We start from the raw sequence: 21638 nt of genomic DNA on the forward strand, positions 1-21638 counted from the left end.
GGTGTGAAAACCACAAGAAAATTTGAAAAAAGTGGCGGTTATTTTTAACGTTAGCACCACGGAGAGCGATTTGGCAGTTTGTTCAGATGGACGAGTCCATCTATGTTCAGAAAAGAGGAGGGGGGAGACGAAAAATAATGGATGCGGTCTGAAAGCCACCTTAAGCGTGATCATTGAATTAAGACCCGAAATAGTTTATCAAATCCTTCCAATGATTGCTAAGCCAGAATCCATCTTCTCGGTTGAAATTGTTTCTTGTGTTTGTATGTGTGGATAGCCTCATGAACGAATCTCTCATGGTAGCCAGATGGCTTGCAAAGAACCTCTGCCTTGGAGAAGTCAATGTCATGTGAGCCTACTGAATTATAACAGTGATCTGCCACGGCCGAGGTGCTAACGTTAAAAATAACCGCCACTTTTTTCAAATTGTCTTGTGGTTTTCACACCTGATGATGATTGCTTGTGTTGCAGTCGAAACGTCGTGAGAATTTAATTTTTTATATTTTTATTATTTTATTGTTTCCCTTCTACGTGACTTTACCGAAAGAACCAAAAAAACAAAACAATGTTTTCCCCGAATTGAAACGGCTGTACGCCGAGATTTGGGGAAATATCTAATTGCGATTTTTCTGACAGATATTGCGATACATTTTTTTTAAGTCAAGCTTCAGTTCAATCTTCACTGTGTAATAGATTTAAAACATGTGATGGAGCATTACCACATGATACCATCAAAATATGAACTGCTCTATATATTTTAACTAGCGGGAAGTACCCGGCGTTGCGAAAAAGACAGACACACACATCGACGTACATACATTTACAGAGATTGACCCACACACACAATTACATGGACTTACAAAAAGACAAAGATCCCCCGTATAGCCTTAACAGACTGTAGGGGCAAGTGCTGTTAGCGAGCACCTATGAAGGCCGGTAACGGTACACGAGGGGGTGGGTGGCCAGCACCACGCCCGACCGCCTTTGTCTCCCTAGTGACGATGTTTACACACCGCACAAGGTACTCATTTGAGGCTGAGTCGACCTAGGGGAGGCCCGGGACCGGTTCAGATAATCGTCACTGGTGTTGGCCGTGAGCGGGAATCGAACCCGGGTCGCCAGGTTCATAGTGCAGCGCGCTAACCGCTACACTATCGCTCCCCACAACATGGACTTAAACACATATGGACACACACATATGGACTCAAAGGCATCGACTTTAGATACACACACATGGAGTTACACACACATCGACATACACACATACAGCGACTCACATCGACACACACATGTAGTGTTGTTCACCAACACGGAGGCACGCACTCTGGACTGGGAGGCAACACTTTTATTTAAAAACTTCCCTAGCGGGTAACACTGAACGTAACTGGGGTTCTATAGTAGGTGATGTGGCTCACTATGTGAGTCTATAGTAGGTGATGTAGCTCACTGTGTGAGTCTATAGTAGGTGATGTGGCTCACTGTGTGAGTCTATAGTAGGTGATGTGGCTCACTGTGTGAGTCTATAGTAGGTGATGTGACTCACTGTGTGAGTCTATAGTAGGTGATGTGGCTCACTGTGTGAGTCTATAGTAGGTGATGTGGCTCACTGTGTGAGTAGCGAGTTACTTCGAGACGACGAGACGCAGGACCCAGGCTTAATTCCACAGACGAGCCAAGCTCTCTCTGAGGACTGCCCCTTTATGCTCCTGAGCGTGGCCTCGCTCCGCCTTCAGCCACGCACCCTTCGAGACCTTTCCCGTAGGATCTCGGCCGAGCATCGCGTGTCCTCCCGGGTTAACTCAGGCCACCACCAGGACCACGCCTCCTCGGGCTGGCTGACATGGCGTACCCACTATGGTGCTAGAGAGAGGCTCCAGACGTACAGCTGCACCCTTGTAACAGCAGCTGGCGCGAACACCCTAGTGACACCATTTACGTCACTACACATACATAGACTCACCCATACATCGACCTACACACACATATGGACTTACACACACATATGGGCCCACGCACACACATCGACTTACACACACAAACGTCGACTCACACACATACAAAGACTCACACATATGGACTCACACACACAGACATCGACTTTAGATACACACATGGAGTTACACACACATATGGACTAACACACACGCACCATGGACTCACACACACACACATCGACTGACACACATAGACACTCAAACACACATCGAGTCACACACGAACATAGAGCCACACACACACATGGACTGACACACACACATGGACTTACACACACACATACCAACTTTATACACACACATGGAGTTACAGACACATATCGACGTACACACATACAGTGACTCACACACACACATCGCCTCACACACACACATCGACCTACACACACATCGACTTACACACACATTTCGACTAAGACACACACATGGACTTACACACACACACATAGCCTCGCACACATTTCCCCACATATGGACTCACACACACAAACACATCGACTTACACACACATCGACTTACACACACACATAAAGATAAAGATCCCCCATATAGCCTTAACAGACTGTAGGGGCAAGTGCTGTTAGCGAGCACCTATGAAGGCCGGAACGGTACACGAGGGGGTGGGTGGCCAGCACCACGCCCGACCGCCTTTGTCTCCCCAATGGCGATGTTTACACACCGCACCAGGTACTCATTTGAGGCTGAGTCGACCTAGGGGAGACCCGGGACCGGTTCAGATAATCGTCACTGGTGTTGGCCGTGAGCGGGAATCGAACCCGGATCGCCAGGTTAATAGCGCAGCGCGCTAACCGCTACACTACACACATAGACTCACACACACAGACACATCGACTTAAATACACACACCTCGACGCAGACATGCACATCGACTCACATGCACACATGGACTTAGACACACATTATTATTTTAAATTTTACACTTAATTTTTTTATATTAGTTGTCTACACACCATGCACACACGTTGACAAACACACACACATCGACTTACACACATATGGACTTACAGACACACATCGACTTACACACACTGTCACATCGACTCACACACACACATAGCGACTCACACACACACATGGACTTTCACACACACATTAATCGACTCACACACATCAATTTAGACGCACACAATTTATTATTTTTATTTTCACTTACACACATCGACTCACACACACACATGGACCGACACACACAAAGAAATGGACTTACACACTCACATGGAGCCATACATCGACTGACACACACAGACACATCGACTCACACACACACATCGACGCAGACACACACATGGACTCACACGCACACATGGACTTAGACACACACATTATTATTTAAAAATGTAGTAACCTAATTGTTAAATATTAGTTGTGTACACACACACACACCACGCACACACATTGACTAACACACACACATCTGGACTGACACACAGACATCAACTCACACACACACATCGACTTGCACACATATCGACTTATACACGGACGTACACACACACACATCGTGGCAGACACGCACATCAACTCACACGCACACAACGACATAGAAACAAATTAATATTGTAATATTTCGCAGCTAAATTTTGAAATATTAGTTGTCTACACACAAACAATATTATTTTAATATTTCCAAACTTATTTTGTAAATATTCGTTTTCTATCTACGTGAGTTTAGCTAAAGAAGCAAGAAAATAGTACTTAACATTGCCGTGGTGGGGCCTAGTCCCGTGCAGAGCCCCCGGCCTTGCCTAGATTGCCCAGCCAGCCGAGGTGGCACCTTGGCAGACTGGGCTGCTACCCTCCCCCCCAGCCACGATCCCCCCGCCCGCTCTGCAGTAATATCTACGGCCTATAGTGGTAGCATCTACCGACTGTATAGTAGTAACTGCACGCATCGGGGTGGGGGGGACATCACACTGTGAAGAATTTGCCTCAGCGTTTTGTGTATTTTTATTGCATTTTTTACGCGAAAGAAAATGTCCCCCTTCACCCCCACCGAACGCGTGACAAGCGATGTGTTAACTGTCTGCTAACCGACTCTCTGTGTTGCATTGCATTACACTTCCTAATTTTACTAAATTTGCTTTCTACCGTGCTTGTTTATGGGTCCATCTCTCCTCCGGTCGCTATGGGGGCAGTAATTCCACACAACGCTCCGTGCTTATTTGTTTAGAAGTCCAGTGAAACTATCACCCCAACCGTTGGGAAAGAACCATCTGAGGACCCAATAAAAACCACTACCTTGCCATACATAGCAGGGGTCACCAGAAATATTTCCAAAATCATGAAGAAACACAAGATCCAGGTTCGATTGAACACAGTACATAAAATTCGTGATCTGATCGTCATCTGTGAAGGATGTGATCCTTGACATGCAATACCTCGGCATCTACAAACTAAGCTGTGTCTGCGGCAGTAGTTACATTGGAGAAACTAAGCGACATGTCTCGGACCGTGTTTGTCAACATAAGGCAGATCTGAAACACGGTAGGACCAATACCTCGGCCGTGGCTGATCATTGTGTAATAAACGACTTCCATGACAGGTTGATACTTGTGTCCTTTCTTTATTTAGTGATGACTGCTCGGCTCCGCACTCCCTTTCTGGATGGTCACCCTCTCTGTCTCTGCATGCGCGTGCTCACTGCTCCTCCGTTTCCGCGCGGCTTCACTCACTCTCTCCCGCGCACCGCTGGTTGACGGCACGCAGTGAGAGGGGAGAGCTCCGGCCCTCGAGGCTGCCACGTGGCCGGTGGCGTGATGAGGTGGCGTGACGAGATGCAGTCCGGACTCCAGGCTCCCACACCGACCTCGAGTCGTCCCCCTGCCTCTCCTTATATCCCTCTCGGCGGAGCCAAGCTCCGCCTCTAAGCACGCCTCCCTCAGAACCTTCCCGATGGTTCCCGCATATACCCACGAGCTCCGCCCATTAACTTTGGCCCAGATGGAACTGTTAGCTCTGATTGGCTACGACTGATGCAGCGGTGCCTATGCAGCCCTCCGTCGCTCGTCGGTGTGCTCTCTCATTACAATTGTTTTAATGCAGTGGGCTCACACGAAATTGATTTCTCTAAGACGAAGGTACTTTGCAAACCCACTGGCTATCAACAAAGATTCGTTCATGAAGCCATCCATATATCCAGACACAATTTCAACCAAGAAGATGGGTACAAACTTAGCAATCATTGGAAGGACATTATCAACCAGTTGAAGTCATAACTGGTTGTGATGTTCCCTTCCTGCCACCTTCCGATGTTATTTTTTTTATTTTTTCCCCGTGGCTTCGGCTCTCCGATTTCACATTAACAGGTTGAATTTCTCACGCCAACGTGGCCACCTATGGACGCCGACCTCTACATCACGGTGGCTCTGCGATCTCACATTAACATACTAATCCCTCACATTAACATAGCCACCTGCACACTCGTCGCAGACGCCGCTCTCCGATCTTACATTAACATGCTAATTTCTCACATTAACATCACTAGCCCCGCCCACTTCGTTTATGACCTGAGGACTACACCCTATAAAACAGTTTGCATTCAGCAGCTTTCCTCCTAATGACGGTCGCTTGTATTGTGATCGAAACGTCGTAGCTTTTTTTTTTAACCATCTACGTGACTTTACCAAAAGACCCGAAGAATAGTCTGATTTTAATTTGAAAAAGGCCAGAAAATTAAGTAAAATTTTCACGCCACCATAATTGGGAGGGCGAAACTTTTGGGTTTTTCAACGGTTTTACTTAACTTGATTCCTCTGTCTGGATCGAATCTTGTAATCAAAATTTGTCTACTTCCTGTTGTCCAATCAAATTTTGCACACGTAGTGACAATGCTTGCCTGCATTAAAATCGGCATCAATTCATCAATTAATTGCCTCCTTTCAAGCAATGACAATGACGGAATATTAATATCCTTTTGTGTCGGTGAAAAACGCCGCGGTCCCTAAACTGTAGAATCGCCTCGCACAAGAAGCAGGGGCCGCGTGTCTCTTGCAATAAAGATGTCGTCCACTTCCCATTGTCCAAGCGAGTTATTTACTTTTTAGTGCACTTTAAAATAAAACCGTTGTTTTTAAAGGAGTTTATTTAACGATAACGTCATACCTTTGATAGATTAAAATCTCAGGTACTTTTTTTGTAAGAGAGTGATACTAAAAGGCGATATATTAAAACAAGTGGGAAAATAATTGGCTTAAAGCTTTCATAACTGCAGGAATTCATATTTGGGTCTTTCGGTAAAGCCACGTAGATAGATCAAATAATAAAAATAATAACAATATCACGACGTTTCGATCGCAACACAAGCAATCGTCATCAGGTGAAAAATATCGCAGGAGAGCTGCTGAGAATGTTACGTGGGAGCACTGCTAAGGTAAAGAGTTATAAAGGTTTGGGATGGCTGTAGCCCAAGGGTCAGTGGGCAGGGCTAGAGATGAAATTTGCATGTAAATGTAAGATCGGGTAAATCTTGACAAGCGAAGCTGTGGGGGTGGCCATTGCATTGTGAGAGATTAGCATGTCAATGTAAGAGATTTGCTTGTCAATGTGAAACCTTTTTACAAGGATTCATTTCTGCATTAACCACAATACCTGCAGTCAAAATGCAAACAAAAAACATACTATGATAATATATGCATTGTCCTTGAAACTGATTGGGTCGAGGCTCAAAAGAAAGCCGTCCCTTGGTGTGGACCAATCAGTTTCAAGGACAATGCATATATTATCATAGTGTGTTTTTTGTTTGCATTTTGACTGCAGGTATTGTGGTTAATGCAGACATGAATCCTTGTAAAAAGGTTTCAGTTTTGTTGCCAGAAAAAAGGGGAAAACCCCTATTATTACATTTTGGTCCTGGCAAAGGAGGTCTAATGATGTAGATGCTCACCCCGAGCCCTCATTACTTTGATAGTGCATTGTCTTTGAGCTGTACGCCTTATGGCATCATGTGGTCGAGCACCAATTGGGTCGAGGCTCAAAAGAAAGCCGTCCCTTGGTGTGGACCAATCAGTTTCAAGGACAATGCATATATTATCATAGTATGTTTTTTGTTTGCATTTTGACTGCAGGTATTGTGGTTAATGCAGACATGAATCCTTGTAAAAAGGTTTCAGTTTTGTTGCCAGAAAACAGGGGAAAACCCCTATTATTATTATTATTAAGTAGAACGTGTTGTCAAAATGCATTTAAAGTTGTGCATTTTGATGTGACGTCATTTATCAAACCCCCCCCCCCCCCGTCACAAATGTCTGACCCCTCCCAAGGTGCGTGACGTCATTTATGGACGGCGCCTTTGTAAATGGCGGCTTGCCATCCTCTTCTACCTCCATGTGGCGATAGTCTTTCCAAGCTTACATTTACAGCAAATTTCATACATTGACATGTTAATCTCTTACATTGACATGCTAATTTATAACAATGCAATGGTCACCCCCACAGCTTCGTTTGTCAAGATTTACCCGATCTTACATTTACATGCAAATTCAATCTCTAGCCCATCCCACTGACCCTTGGGTTACACCCATCCCAAACCTTTATAACTCCTTCCCTTAGCATTGCTCCCACCAAATATTCTCAGCTCTCCCGCGATATTTCTCACCTGATGACGATTGCTTGTGTTGCGATCGAAACGTCGTGATTTTGTTATTTCTATTATTTGATCTATCTACGTGGCTTGACCGAAAGACCCAAAGAATATGGGGAAATAAGTATAGTACAATTAACGTGGGAAAAGTAATTTATCACCTAATACACACGGATGCCAAAAAAAACACATGGTCTGGATGTTGGATTGATTTCACTCTTTGGGTAGTGGTAGCTTAAAGCAGTGTGCGGGAGGTGAAACTGCACCGAGAAACATGGCCCGGAGGAAGCAGCCAAGCCACTGGGCTACGGACAAGACGGACATCAAATAGGACGGACATCAAATAGAAGGCCCCATTTCATTCCTAGCACCGGGAGAACCATGCCAACCGCGCTACGCCAGCCAATGGGGAGACAGTTTTACATTGCTCGAGTCTCGTGCAAAACACTTTCACAAATCTACAATCCCCATCATTGAGCACAAGTTATTTGACTCCCGTGGAATGCGACCATAAAGCCGATAGAAAACAAAGTCCACTTCCAGTTATTTGCACGACTGTATACAGTACATAAAAAAATGCAATGCATTAACATTGCATGTTTTGCTGTGCATAAATAGCTGTGATGTCATATAGCAAGTGAAACAGTGGATAAGCAAAGGCAATTTCAATTCAAAGTATTTTATTTAACCAGGTGAGAGCCATTGAGTTTAATAATCTTTCGAAGGGACACCTGGGATCCAGTAATTTTCTTTGGGGTAAAATAGGGATTTGTACAATTTTAAAACATTCTCAATAACACGTTTTTAAAGGAATATTCCATGACAGCATTAACCTGCATTACAGAAGTCTAGTAAACATCGCTTTAACTAAATATCAAATGTTTAATAACGTACATCTAGAACCCGCAAAAAAGAAAACCACCACCGCAAACCGTGAGGGGTGATGGGAAAGTCCGTGGCCTGGCAAGACGATGAGTGGCTGGTGAACTGATATGGTTGCAGGCACTGGTCCATCAATATCACAAGGATCTAGGAAATCCGAGAAAAAGCTTCATCTCACTCCCCACACCAATTACGTCGTCACGAAACATTACTTTCCCCGCAAGCAATGCTTAACATATGGAAACATGTGGAAGGAACCAGGCGCCTGACCTGGTGGTATGCTCTGGATTGTTTTTATAATGTTTCTACATACAAAAGAAAATCTCAAGATTGCTAAACTTTTTGATATTTTTTTCTCCCCACATTTCTTTAATTTTTCTTATTTTCCTTCGGATTATCTTTCTCTCTTCATAGTCTCTGCATTTTTGAGTTTCCCCAACATTCAGCAAACACAAACAAAACAGACACAAATAGGAGTTATCGCCCTGAAATGTGATCACCTTGAAACACTTTGCAATTCTTGATTGATATTATTTGCTACAGTGCCACTCTGCTTGTGTCCGGCCACGGTTCCTTGTAAATTGAAAAACATGCGAGAAACAGCTTGCGGCGAGATTACGTTTTAGACGTTAATTGTACAACTTGCGCACAATGGCACGTTAGATTGCATGTTAAGCAATCAGTATTTATCGTCGTCATTTTCAATGAATTTAAAGAGGAGCTGTAATGTGAAAAACGTTTTTACATCAAGAAATGTCGTGTAAACGCTACCAAACCGATACTCAAGGAAAGCAAACAAAACGGTAACATACATTTTTATGTTGTTCCTTTTTATCACAATTAAATTTTAGCAAAAACAATTCCACTTTTAAATTGTCATCTTTCAAAATATTTTAACAGCATTCAAATTGTATTACCGTCGATTAAAAAGGGAGTAACGCATAGACCTTCATTGCCCCTTGTGATTGACACCCTTATTCAAACCAGGTGGCAGCCCATATATCATACTTGTCTTTTTTATTTCTCATTAATGCCTGAAAAAAATGTAAGATGTTAACTGATAACGATGTTAACTGAAGTATAATCGTGTCAATAGGTTAACCGTCACTTGAAAACCATGCTGTCAAATACAACTGACACATTGAAAATGTTTTACATTAAATGGAAATACTGCTCATCGATGGTGATGTGAACTGGTGATATTGATTGCAATGTAATATGGTGGTATGTTCATTTAAATGTAACTACATGTAAATGTCTTCACAGAAAACTCATTATTCTAATTATGTTAATCAAAGTCGATGTGTCAATCGTCATAACTGTGTGCTAATTACAAAACACAAGAATGACAGACTGTTGAAAGTTCGTGGAGTGCTCGTGGAAACTTCTGGCAATTCCTGTTTGAAGAGTTGTCCCCGCTGTGCAAAGCAGCCTGTGAATTTCTAAGATGGCGGTAAAGTGTGCATCATGTGGGACCAGCAGCATTGCGTAGAAGTATCTGATGAAGTTTTAAAAAGGTTCACTGTAAACGTCGCTGATAGGTGTCTCGCATACAGACGTGAGGTGTTGAGCGGTGCTAAGGGTTTCAAGATGTACTCAAGTCGGTAAACAGGGATGAGGGTGCAAAAGCAGAATTCCTAAAATAGCACTGTTCTAAAGAATTCAATGTTTCTCCCATTCAGGCATTACAGCGTAAATTGGACATGTGTACGCGTGGCAGGGGAACACCTTGATAAACAGGGTTTCATTCAGTTAACTTTCAAATTTACTACAACTAAAAGTGGAGGTTTACCACAAATAACCCTTGCAGTGTCAAAATCCAACTTCGTCTCCAGATGCTGTACAAAATAGTTTGCCATGCATTATAGGGACCACAAAAAGGGAGATTTAAATATTTACGGTAAGGTACGATTGAAGACGCGTCGTAAAAAAGAGGGGTCAGTCATAAGCAGAGTAGAAGGGGAATCTCTTAAGGCTGGATTTGAGACTTCTAGGTGACGAGAACAAGAGCAAAGAAGGAGCGATCTCCCATTGAGCTAGGCTGAGGGCTTTGACAGAAGCCCTTGCGAGATTGGTGGAGGGGAGTCGAGTGAAATAAGAAGCACTAGGCAGAGGCAAAGACAATGAGGATCTTTCAGATGTCGAGTGCATGCATGTAGCTGATGTGGGACTGTATTGGGAACCAGTAGAGGGGATCCCAGGATGTGAATGATGTGGTTTTTGTTTAAGAGTGCGGTACTCTGGATCATCTGGCATTTGGAGAGGCATTTGGGGAGGATATAGAGAAGAGCTGCAGACAAGGCGAGAGGCGATAAAGGCATGGATAATGAAGGCATGGATAATGAAGGCATGGATGAAGGCATGGATAATGAAGGCATGGATAATGAAGGCATGGATAATGAAGGCATGGATAATGAAGGTATGGATAATGAAGGCATGTGTAATGAAGGTATGGGTAATGAAGGCATAGATAAAGGCATGGATAATGAAGGCATGGATAATGAAGGCATGGATAATGAAGGCATGGATAATGAAGGCATGTGTAATGAAGGTATGGGTAATGAAGGTATGGGTAATTTATATTATAAATTATTGTCAGTTGATGACATGGCGTCATAATTATGGCAATTGATATAGTTTTGTAAAAACATGTACAACGTATATTTATGTAATTATGTGTTGGCTTGTTTAATTATGTTAAGATCTTGACTTGATGTAATTGTGGAGTTTGATGTAACTGTTCATGTCCATAATTATATCGTGTCCACTAAACAAATGAACATATTTACTCAAGGAAAATAACTGAAAAGGACATCAGAGTATGTGTACCCAGGTCAGTTATTAAAGGCGGTCTGGGATGGAAATTAAGAAATAAAGAGGTGAGCGAGAGCAGGTCGGAGTGAATTTTACAATGAGAAGTAACAAACCAATGCACCTCAATAACATTTTCAATCGGTGCATATTATTTGCCTTGACAAATGGATCATAAACATGAAATATTACAAAAATGAAGCAAAAGCTGAAAAGTGTGCAAATAAAACAAACACAAATTACATTGCCTTAAGAAAAGTGGGTTTTGGGCAGGACACATGATTAGAAGACAAACCATATCAGCAAAAGGAGGCACATGTCCAAGACGAAGACCACCGAAGAGACCCAACGATGAGATCAGTTGGTGTGCAGGAGCTTAATGTGTCTCTTCGTCGCAAGACATTGAAGGATGGCGACGACTTGGGGATGCCTTCACGCAGCAGTGGACAGGTCATAGTTGTTGATGATGACCTCATTAGAGTAGATGGATGCACTTGTTCGCATTAATAGAACAAATGCTGGGGTTGTGTTCAACCACCCATCAGCCATTATGAAGCTCGCCTTTGTTTTCGCATCACTGCATGCGGAGCTGATAATCTGAACACGCAAAAAAAGAAAAATTAGACACAGGGTGAAGTTGTCTCTCTGCTCAAGAAAGTAATGTGGTAAACCGCTATAGACTGATGATGGTGCGGATGGTGATGCCGCAGCTCCTGCTGCTGATGGTGCTAATATTACTGCTATTTACGATATTAATTACGCTTCTGCCATTTCTGCAGATGGCTGCTGATCATGTCAGTGAAATTGCCACGGCTACTGCAAAGCTTAATAATACTGCTCAGTTTAACATGTAGGCTTTAGCGAACAATATTTCAACATGAGTACCAAGCCACAACATTACAATCTGAGTACTCAGATTGTAAATATTGTGGCTTGGCTCTCCAACTCACCGGTGTGTTATACTAGTAACGAATTGGCATGTTCTGTTTACGTGACAAACCTGGCTGTGTCAGGTGGTGGCGGGTGTAACGATACATTTATATATTTACACGATCTAACCCAAAAAACCTGGATTATGAATAATACTGCTTTGGCTAATGATGCTGCTGATGATGTGCTGATGATGATGTGCTGAATCAACGCCCAACTGGAATCTGAACTCGTACATTCTGATTGCAGGTTCAACCTCTGACCACAGTGACACCAGACCTGATATAATTTTTTCACATCTGAAAATGGAGCTGATGGCACAGGGTCTCCGACACACCCATTATGAAGATATCTCACCTCCACTCTGTGTGATGTACCGAACCCATGGTAGCGCCTGATATCCACTCTTCTCCATGATCTTCAGATACCGAACCTGATGAAACACGGGGAGACATGGGGAGGGGGGAAGATACAGGGTGGTAGAAGGGAAATAAGGGACAAAGGGGACATGGTGACATTGGAGAGAGACAGGTATAAGGAAGACACCTAATTAATATAAGGTACCTCCTACTGTACTGCTATAATCGAATAATTATAATCATAAAATAATGTATGTATGAGAGGGACAAGCACATTTGAGACAGGATAGAATGTTGTTTGCAGGTAACAGGATTGAAACTCTCATCATCTGCAGTTTTACTTAAGCATAGTACATTCCTCCACCTGCTGTATTGTTGTGGATGAGAGGAGTGCCATTATGTATTGAGTGTCACTCTCACCTGGATGCCAGACGTGGTGAAGTATGGGATCTCAAACTTGACGGTGATCGGGGCCCGGCCGTCAGATTCCTCTGCACCGACACTCGGCAGCCCAAAGTGAGCTCTTAGCAAGTACTCCTTACCACCCTGTGAGACATGGGGAGGAGAGGGGAATGACGGGGAGTAGAGGGAAGACACTGAGAGGAGACAAGACATGGGACGGTCAGTTGAGATGCAGGGAGGACAGCGGAGACACGGGGAGACATGAGGAAAAGTGAAGTGATACACAGGGAAGAGAAGGGAGACACAGGGAGAAGAGGGACACAAAGAGAAGTGAAGGGAGACATGTGGACAAGGGCGACCGGGGAAGACTTGAGACAGGAGGGGAAATAAAGGAGATGGGTGGCGACAGGAGATTGGGTGAAAGACAAGGGGATAAATCGAGCAGAGAAGTGAAGAGAAACACGGGGAGAACCACCGTCCCCATGTCCCTGTGACCTAGTCTCACCGGCATGGACTTGATTGTCCACACGAGAACTCCCTCCTCGGGGATCCAGGCCGTCGTCCCCGTGGAGACACGGAACTTGGGGGAATCTGCGTCGGCGGGGACTGGGACTCGAATCTCCACGCCGCTTGCCGTCGACTTGCGCTTGAACTGGCTCTTGGCCTGCGAGGGACATTAAGCCACTCAACACGACTTCGCTCACCCCCCCACCCCCACCACAGGTCCCACTGGGGCTTCCATTCAATAAAACCCCCTCTCATCCTCGAAGAGGGTGGCCTTTGACACCAAATCTTCCGACCGGCCATGCACTAAGAGGTGGGATTATATATAGTTGGATTAAATAATTGGTTTAGCCACCGATCCCTCTAAATGACAAATTTACAGATAACAGCAAGAATCAACTTGTAGATGACGGAATTGTGGACGAGAAAAGTTCCACATATTCAATTACCGAGCATTAATTATGATAAATTTCAGGTGGTAGTACATTTCATTATTTATTGATTTTATATTACAAATTAACGTGTAGGCAGTTCACAGTATTGGCGTGTTTAGGTTGGCAGAGCACACAAGCTCACCTTGACGATGTATTCAATTCTGCCCGAATGCCTCTCAATAGCCGACTCGATCCAAACAAGTGGCTTCACCTGGAGATGTCAACAGCCATCAGCATCATCATCATTTTCTTTTCTCCATGTCTCCCTCCCCCGCACGTGTTCCTGTGCATCCCCAAGTCCTCATGTCTGCATGTATCCCCATGTACCCTCCGTGTCACAGTAGTCACGTGTCCCCCAATGCATCTCTGGATTCCTTTGTGCCCCGCCACGTTCCTAACTCTTGTGTGCCCTGTGTGCTATGCGTGCGTGTGTAGATGGTAATTCAGCAGCTCAAACTCCCCATGTCCCTATGTCCTCCATGTGTTCCCTTTTCTTCGTGTGCCTGTGTCCCCTGTACCTTACTTATGTGTAAGTGTAGCAGGCCAAATTCCCTGTGCGTCCTTGTGTATCTCCATGTCTCTCTGTCCCCATATCCAGAAGTTCTTACGTGTGTGTAAAGACGGTAGCTCATGAGCTCAAACTCCCCATCCGGGGGGATGAAGGAGATGGTTCGATCGTTGTCGAAGCGAGAGAGGCGCACGCACTGATGGAACTTCACATCCTCCAGCTCCACTCCCTTACTCTTGTCTCCTGGGGGACACACAGACGCATGGGGACAGAGAAGGGAGGCATGGGATGCAGAGGAAGACATTAGCCATTAGGACACACGGAGAAACAGAAAACTGGGAGACAAGTGAAACAAGAACACGTGATCGATGGTGAGGGACAGCTGCGATTAAAGTGAGGATGGCAATGATGCTATTGCTATGCTGCATTTGCCGATTATAATTCTAGTGACGATGATGGTGACAGTAACGGAGATGCTGATGATGATACTGTTGCAGCTACTGTTGATGATAATAATATGCTGATGATTCTGATGTTACTACTGGTGATTATGATGATGATGTTCATGATAGCCATGATGTGATAACTCACGTCCCGTCTGCTCAAACAAGACCTTGTCGTTCAGTCCGAGTCTCAACTCAGGCATTCCCGACAGGAAAACCCTCATCTTCACCGTCCCCACAATCTCACTCCGCAGAACCGAGCCTGTCGCACTCACCTGTAAATACACATAATGATTAACAGCAATATCTTCATAAGTCAGCAGGAGCAACATCATCAACATTATTTGATTGAATGAACAAGGCAGCAAAGCAGCAGCTAACTAAAACAATACATCAGCCCAAAATGAGGAATAATCATGCATTTAAAACGGTCGGTAAAGTATGAAAAAATATATGACCCTTGGATATAGAAAAATTAATAAAGGTCCCACTTTTTTTTTAAACAGATAAAATTTGGGTCAATTTGTGGTAATTTAAAACATAAATAAATGGTGTAACAGCAATAAATATAAAAATAACACAAATATGTATAAATTAGCTCAAAATAGCGCAAACTTGCAGTGAATTGGATCCCAAAACTATCGGTTCATGAGATCAAAATATTTTGTTTTATAGTTACATTGAAATTATACCAATTTACATGCTGAAATCAGAACAATCAAAATGTTTGGACAAAAATGGTAGATAACCTAAAAACCCGATTACGAGCGGATATTGGGAACACGGCGTCGCTCACCAGGAGGTTGACGGACTCGATGACGTCGAGGAAAACCTCGTTCTTGCGATACTTGATACCCTCGGAGCGCCACGACACCGCGTTGGTTACGGTTGCTGGGGGGCGAGGTGCCCCCACCTCCAGCTTGTGCCCCTCCTGGGTGATGTATCTACACCAATCGGGTGATAGAGGGGGTGGCCGCAGAGAAGGGTATCAGAGGTGTGCCAATCAAGTACAGTGGGTGGAGGCAAAAGTGGGCAAGCCATATTTACTCCCCCCATGCTTCCCAGCACCTCTAGGTGTCTCCCTTCTCCCATGTTTGCATTCTTGTGTCTCGCTTTCACTTCAATTCTTGTGTATTCTCATTTCCAAGTCTCCATTCTGCTTGTCTCCCTTCTCATCCCCGTGTCTCCCTTCTCCTGTACCTCTCTTACCAATACCTGCCTTCACCGCACCAATGTCTCTCTTCTTCCTGTGTCTCCTTTCTGCTCCCTCTGTCTCGCTGCTCATCTGTTTCCCTTGTCCTTGCCATTATTTCCCCCCCTGCATCTCCCTTATTCTTGCGTCTCCCTCCTGCCCATGTTTCCCTTGTGCTTCCCGTGTCTCCCTCCTCCTCCTAGTACATCCGCATAGCTCTCACTCTTGCAAAACGCGACTCTCTGTCGTCTGGGGGTATCCAAAGTCCATGATCTCGTCCAGGAGCTCGTAGACGATCACAAAGTTGTCCCTTATGCTCTCCTCTTCCAGCTCCTTGAAGTACTCATTGAACACCTGCAAGGGGATAGATGGGGAGACGCGGAGACACAAAAGGGGAAGGATAGAATGGAGACGTGGGATTATGCGGAGACAATGAGACATTGAGAGATGGGAAGATATTGTGGAAGTGGATGCTATAACCGTGGTTCTAGATGTTAAGATATTTGTAGTTATTGTCATTGCTGCAGCATTGGTTGTGGGTGTTTGGAGTGGTTGTAGCTATTGTAGTAAAAGTTGTCATGGTGGTTGAAGTGCTTGTTGTTTAGATGCAGTGGTTGTTGAGGTTGCTGTGGTCACTATAGTAATTGCAATTTTCACTGTGGTTGTTACAACAATTATTGAAGTAACTGTTATCGTGGTTAAATTTTGATTTAAATCTTTCATGACTGCAGTGATTAATATTCTTGGTTCTTTCGGTAAAGTCACGTTGAAGAGAAACAATAAAATAATAAAATATATATAACATATATTATATATATATTCTTAGTTTTTTCGGTAAAGTCACGTTGAAGAGAAACAACAAAATAACAAAATATATATAAAACAATATTTTGTTATTTTGTTGTTTCTCTTCAACGTGACTTTACCGAAAAAACTAAGAATATGAATTACTGCAGTCACGAAAGCTTTAAATCAAAACATATATTGTTTAATAAAATCTATATAAACATATATTGTTTTATATATTTTATTATTTTATTGTTTCCCTTCAACGTGACTTTACCGAAAGAACCAAGAAAATGTTATTGTGGTTGTTATAGTAATGTTATAATTGTGAGATGTGGGAAGGACACCACTGGACAAGTGATCAGATCTTCTCAAATTGTCATCGATGTTGATGGTGTGTAATGTGCGATGGTGAATCAACAGTGATAACGTTGTGATATTGATGTTTATGGAGATGATAGTGATGGTATTGTAATATTGATGGTGTTGAAATATTAATGATCTTGTTAGTGATGTTGATGATGGCAGTAATGGTGTTGTAATATTGAGTCTGTTAATGATGGTGTTGATGGTGCTCACCTGAACAGTCTTGTACAGGAAAGCAAAGACGAGGGCGACGTTAGCATTCTTGTTGGTCGTCGCCACAACTTGACAAGACGTTAAGGACATCAAGCTTAACACGTAGGCTTTCGCGACCAATACCATCCATATCATCCACAAATCTGGCTGTCGCCTGATGAAGCTAGTTGTAATTACTGGCGAAACGTCGTACTCAGATTGTAAATGTTGTTGGCTTGGCTCTCCAACACACCGGTGTGGCTGTACTAGTGACGAATTGGCACGTTCTGTTTACGTGACAACCCTTACTAGTTGGCTGTGTCGGGTGGTGGCGGGTTTTAACGACACATTTATATATTTACGCAATCTAACCCAAAAAAACCTCTATTATGGACATCAAGCTTGTCAACTTTGTGCTCAAATTATTTAGCCTCCTCTTACACCACTTCAATGACTTCCACCTCAATATCCACCAATCTCTCAACCTTCCCCTCAATGTCTACTATCTTAATATCCTTCATCTCGATACCCACCACTGCACCGCGTCAATATTCACAACTTTGTCAATGTCCTTCACCACTTCAATGTTGTCCACCTCAACCTATAAACGTTCACCACCTCCTTAAACTCAACCTCATCCGCTTCCTCCTTCATTCTCTCAATCAACCACCTCAACATTTTACAAATCACCTCCTCCATCTCAACTTTTGCAGTTTTCCTTATTGTTCTCCTTGTGTGCCACCTCTTAGGTGCAAAACCCTCTGTCCCCACAACTCTCCCTGCATCTCTAACCCCCTCCCGCCCACCTTGCCCTCACTCCATCCCCCCTCCCCGCCTCCACCCATACAGGATACTGTAGATGTTGTTGTGTTTGATCCACATGAAGCGTACGCCACCGTGGGACAGCACGGGGTTGAGGGTGCCCTCCTCCTCGCGCTCGGTGAGCAGTGAGAAGAAGGCATCGACGGCACTGGTGGGGACGTCGCCCCTGTAGTTCCTGCTGATCAGGGTCTGCGCATGACACCGCACAGTCCACGGGGACATCCATTGGCAAGAAGTAAATGCAACTTGGAATGATGAGGTGGATGATAATGTTGATGCTGCTGATGTGTGTGATGTTGCTACTGATAACGCTGATATAAATTATGCGTTTTGTGTTTAGTTTGCTTTTCCCCCCGCACCTCCGATTGGCACGGTGTGCTATGCACGGTGTGAAAGAAGTTCAACATACATACATGATGAGAGTTGTTAACGTTTCAGCTATCTCTCATTTCAAAGGATATTCCTGAAACGGTTAGTATAAAAATTGGAATAGTATCAAAATTGGAATTCAAAATGCCTGCTAGTATTACTCAATAACGTTGTGTTATTACTTCCTTGTAAAATGTTACATGCGTGCATTAAGTATGTTCAATTATTCAGAAATGCGTCCAGACTTTCCGACTGCAGTCCGACGCCAACGTGACATTTACTAGATATTAAATTAACTTTTTTCAAAAAGGTGCCTTTCATTCAAATTTTAATCTGTTCGAGATATTGCCCTTTAAACATGCATCCTCTTAACGCGACACATTTGCATGCCCATTACTGTATACTGTATTGTGAAATAACGCATTTAGGACCTAGGCAATATTTAAGGACAAACTAAACAATTGGACATAATCGGGATAAATCCACGTCAATTCGATTACCTGCCACTGCGAGCATCAGCGGCGAGTGATATCTGACGCAAGCCTGCTCCCTCCCCAATTTACCAATCCACAGTGACCCGGAAGGTGAAGTATGGTCAAACAACCCCCTTGACTAACATCCAGTATTGGAAGAAGCGGCTGTGAATTGTGAGTATTCAGGTTAAAACTTTAGAAAAAAAACCTACGCGCAGTACATGAAAACAAATTGAATACGTAAGAGTCTATTGTTCTAAATATTAATGGAGACCAGTTAATGACAGTCCCCACACAACCTGACATAACATTTGGGGCCAATGGACAGTTCGGGAGGATTTGTGCTGCGTTATCCATCACACGACTCAGGAACTCTGCCAGAGAGAGGCAAATTTTCGTGTTAGGGGCCAACAAATTACCGAATTACCTCCTCCTTACCTGGGAAACATTTTAAAACGGACACTGCCCGTCCGATACAGGAGCTGTACGCAAATGTGGCAACGTGACGCCGATGAATCCATTTACCCGTGAACGATTCTGGACCTCGTTCCACGTTGGAGCAATTTTATTGTACGGGATGGCGATTGTTTGGGAAAAAAAACAACAACCACATGTTTAACACGTAGGCTTTCGCGACCAATATTCGTAATAAAGGTTTTGGGGTTAGATCGCGTTATTTATAAATGTGTCGTAACCCTCCACCACCCGACACGGCCAATCAGCAAACAAAAAGTGTCACGTTGACAAAAGACAATTAGTTCACTACTTTAGACCACCGGTGTGTTGAAGAGTGAATCCACAACATTTACAGTTTGAGTAGTACGACGTTTCGCTGGTAATTACATCCAGCATCATCGGGCAATTCGCCAGAATGGTAAAGCCCTCGCTTGCTCTTAAATAGAGCAGCAGCAGCAGGGTGACGTATTACTTGTTCCCGTGATTGAATGTCTGCAATGTATTTGATCGGTTTAATAAAGTTACCGAGGGAAAAAAAAGAACGAAGCACGATTACTTTGGAGGCACACGTAACGTATGTTTCTAATCATTTGTGTTGCATGTATGACCTCTGAGTTGTGACACAGGTGTGCGCGACGCGAAGGTTAGCGATTCAATGGCAGGATTGGATAAGCAAGTTGGAAGTTCTGGGTAAACGTGGCAGGGCCATGCTGGAGATGTAATCAGGAAGAGCAGGTTGAGGTGGGCGAGACGCAACGGGGACGGGAGCGTCATTAGCCATCAGTGGCACGACTCCCGAGTTCACATCATCATTATCATCACCAGTCACTCTGGGCCGATGACATAAACACGTCACCGGATCAAGCGTGTGAGGAACGTTATACAGGATAAACTGACCACGCCACGTGAACGTGTAATGTCCACCCACTGGTGGAGGAGGACCGCTAAACTCGCGCCGTGCCACGCTCCTTTGAACAGCTGGAAGGTCAGCGGTGTCTCCGACACCCCCATTATGGAGCGATTGCGAGAGAGGGGAAGACCCAGGACTCTTAACTCATCCCTCAACCGACGCGACACGGAGACCCCGTAGGGGGGGGGGGGGGGGGTACCCCGGCTTGCCAAACGCGGCCGCTGCCGACCTCAGGACCCCAATCCCGGCACCAGAATCAGGCGAGCCCGTGGCTTCCACCTAACGCGATCCTCCCGACACAATATTACGTCGTGTTTTTCCATTTAAAAAAAATGCGATTGTTGCTCATCTTTACCTTCCCCTTGAGGTCCAAAATGTACACGCCCGACGCCGACATGGTCCTTGCCGTTTTAAAATAAAATAGACAAGAACAATGAAATGAATATAAAAAAACAATGTTTTGTAACGATTTCTGTTGCCGGCCCGCCCGATTACACAAGGGCGTCGCCTCGGCCAATGGGAGCGCGACTTCCGTGGTGACGTCGGCACGATGGTGACGTCACCGGGTCAAGCGTGCACCACGTGTGGGCGGGGTAGCGGGAAGTTCAAATCTCAACGCGACACGAAAACCCAGTGGCTGGGCTGAAATATTAAACCCGAATTGTCCTGGGCTTAGATGGGGGGGGGGTGGGAAAAAAGTAATACTACTATATTCCCCCACTACACCCACATACTTCCGAGAGATATGAAGCCCTGCACATGTTCCATGTAACGGCTGAGATCAAGGCTCTTTACTAATTGGATTAGTTGGGACACCTTTCCTTGTACGAGATGAGGCTTCTGTACCGGATTAGAAGTGGACTTCTGGAATATTGGTTGAGGGTCAGTGGTGCTGGATTGAATTGGATAAAAGCAGCTCTCAACCCTTTGCAGGGTGCTGTGTCCGCTGCTATATTAGGATTATATATTGGATAAGACAACAGTTGTGCGTCAGATGAGACTATATTTCTGTACTACACGGGACGACGGTTCTGGACCATGTGTAAAATGAGAAGTTTCTTGAAGTATTAAATGGGATGAGGTTACTGTATTGGATGGGATAACGTAAGGTCATTTATAAAAAATGTTATTTTGGAGTACATGCTAATTATATTTCAGTAGATACTGGATTAGATCACAGTTATTGATTAGATGGCATCAGGGTAC

The 21638-nt window shown here is 44.2% G+C and overlaps 1 protein-coding gene across 1 annotated transcript; it reads right to left on the bottom strand.

The window, feature by feature from the left end:
- Window positions 1–8256: 8256 nt before the first annotated feature.
- LOC116938823 (AP-1 complex subunit mu-1-like) lies at window positions 8257–20969 on the bottom strand. Its single transcript, XM_032946516.2, has 12 exons — window positions 20788–20969; window positions 18257–18413; window positions 17424–17491; window positions 16282–16412; window positions 15663–15810; window positions 15015–15141; window positions 14524–14666; window positions 14058–14126; window positions 13483–13641; window positions 12996–13121; window positions 12574–12649; window positions 8257–11883 (listed from the first exon to the last, which is right to left on the bottom strand). The coding sequence occupies exons 1-12, from the start codon at window positions 20827–20829 to the stop codon at window positions 11861–11863; spliced, it is 1269 nt and encodes a 422-aa protein (XP_032802407.1). The 5' UTR covers window positions 20830–20969; the 3' UTR covers window positions 8257–11860.
- Window positions 20970–21638: the final 669 nt, after the last annotated feature.

This window comes from Petromyzon marinus, chromosome 1 (genome assembly GCF_048934315.1).
Source record: "Petromyzon marinus isolate PM22_M1 ecotype Great Lakes invasive population chromosome 1, UKy_Petmar_22M1.pri1.0, whole genome shotgun sequence".
NCBI classification, from domain to species: domain Eukaryota; kingdom Metazoa; phylum Chordata; class Hyperoartia; order Petromyzontiformes; family Petromyzontidae; genus Petromyzon; species Petromyzon marinus.

Coding starts and splice junctions, on each gene's coding strand:
- LOC116938823 (XM_032946516.2), bottom strand. CDS start 20,829: ATGTCGGCGTCGGGCGTGTACATTTTGGACCTCAAGGGGAAG. Junction 18,414..20,787: donor TTTTGGACCTCAAGGGGAAG/GTAAAGATGAGC, acceptor TGTCATGCGCAG/ACCCTGATCAGCAGGAACTA. Junction 14,127..14,523: donor GCTACCGTCTTTACACACAC/GTAAGAACTTCT, acceptor TGACATCTCCAG/GTGAAGCCACTTGTTTGGAT.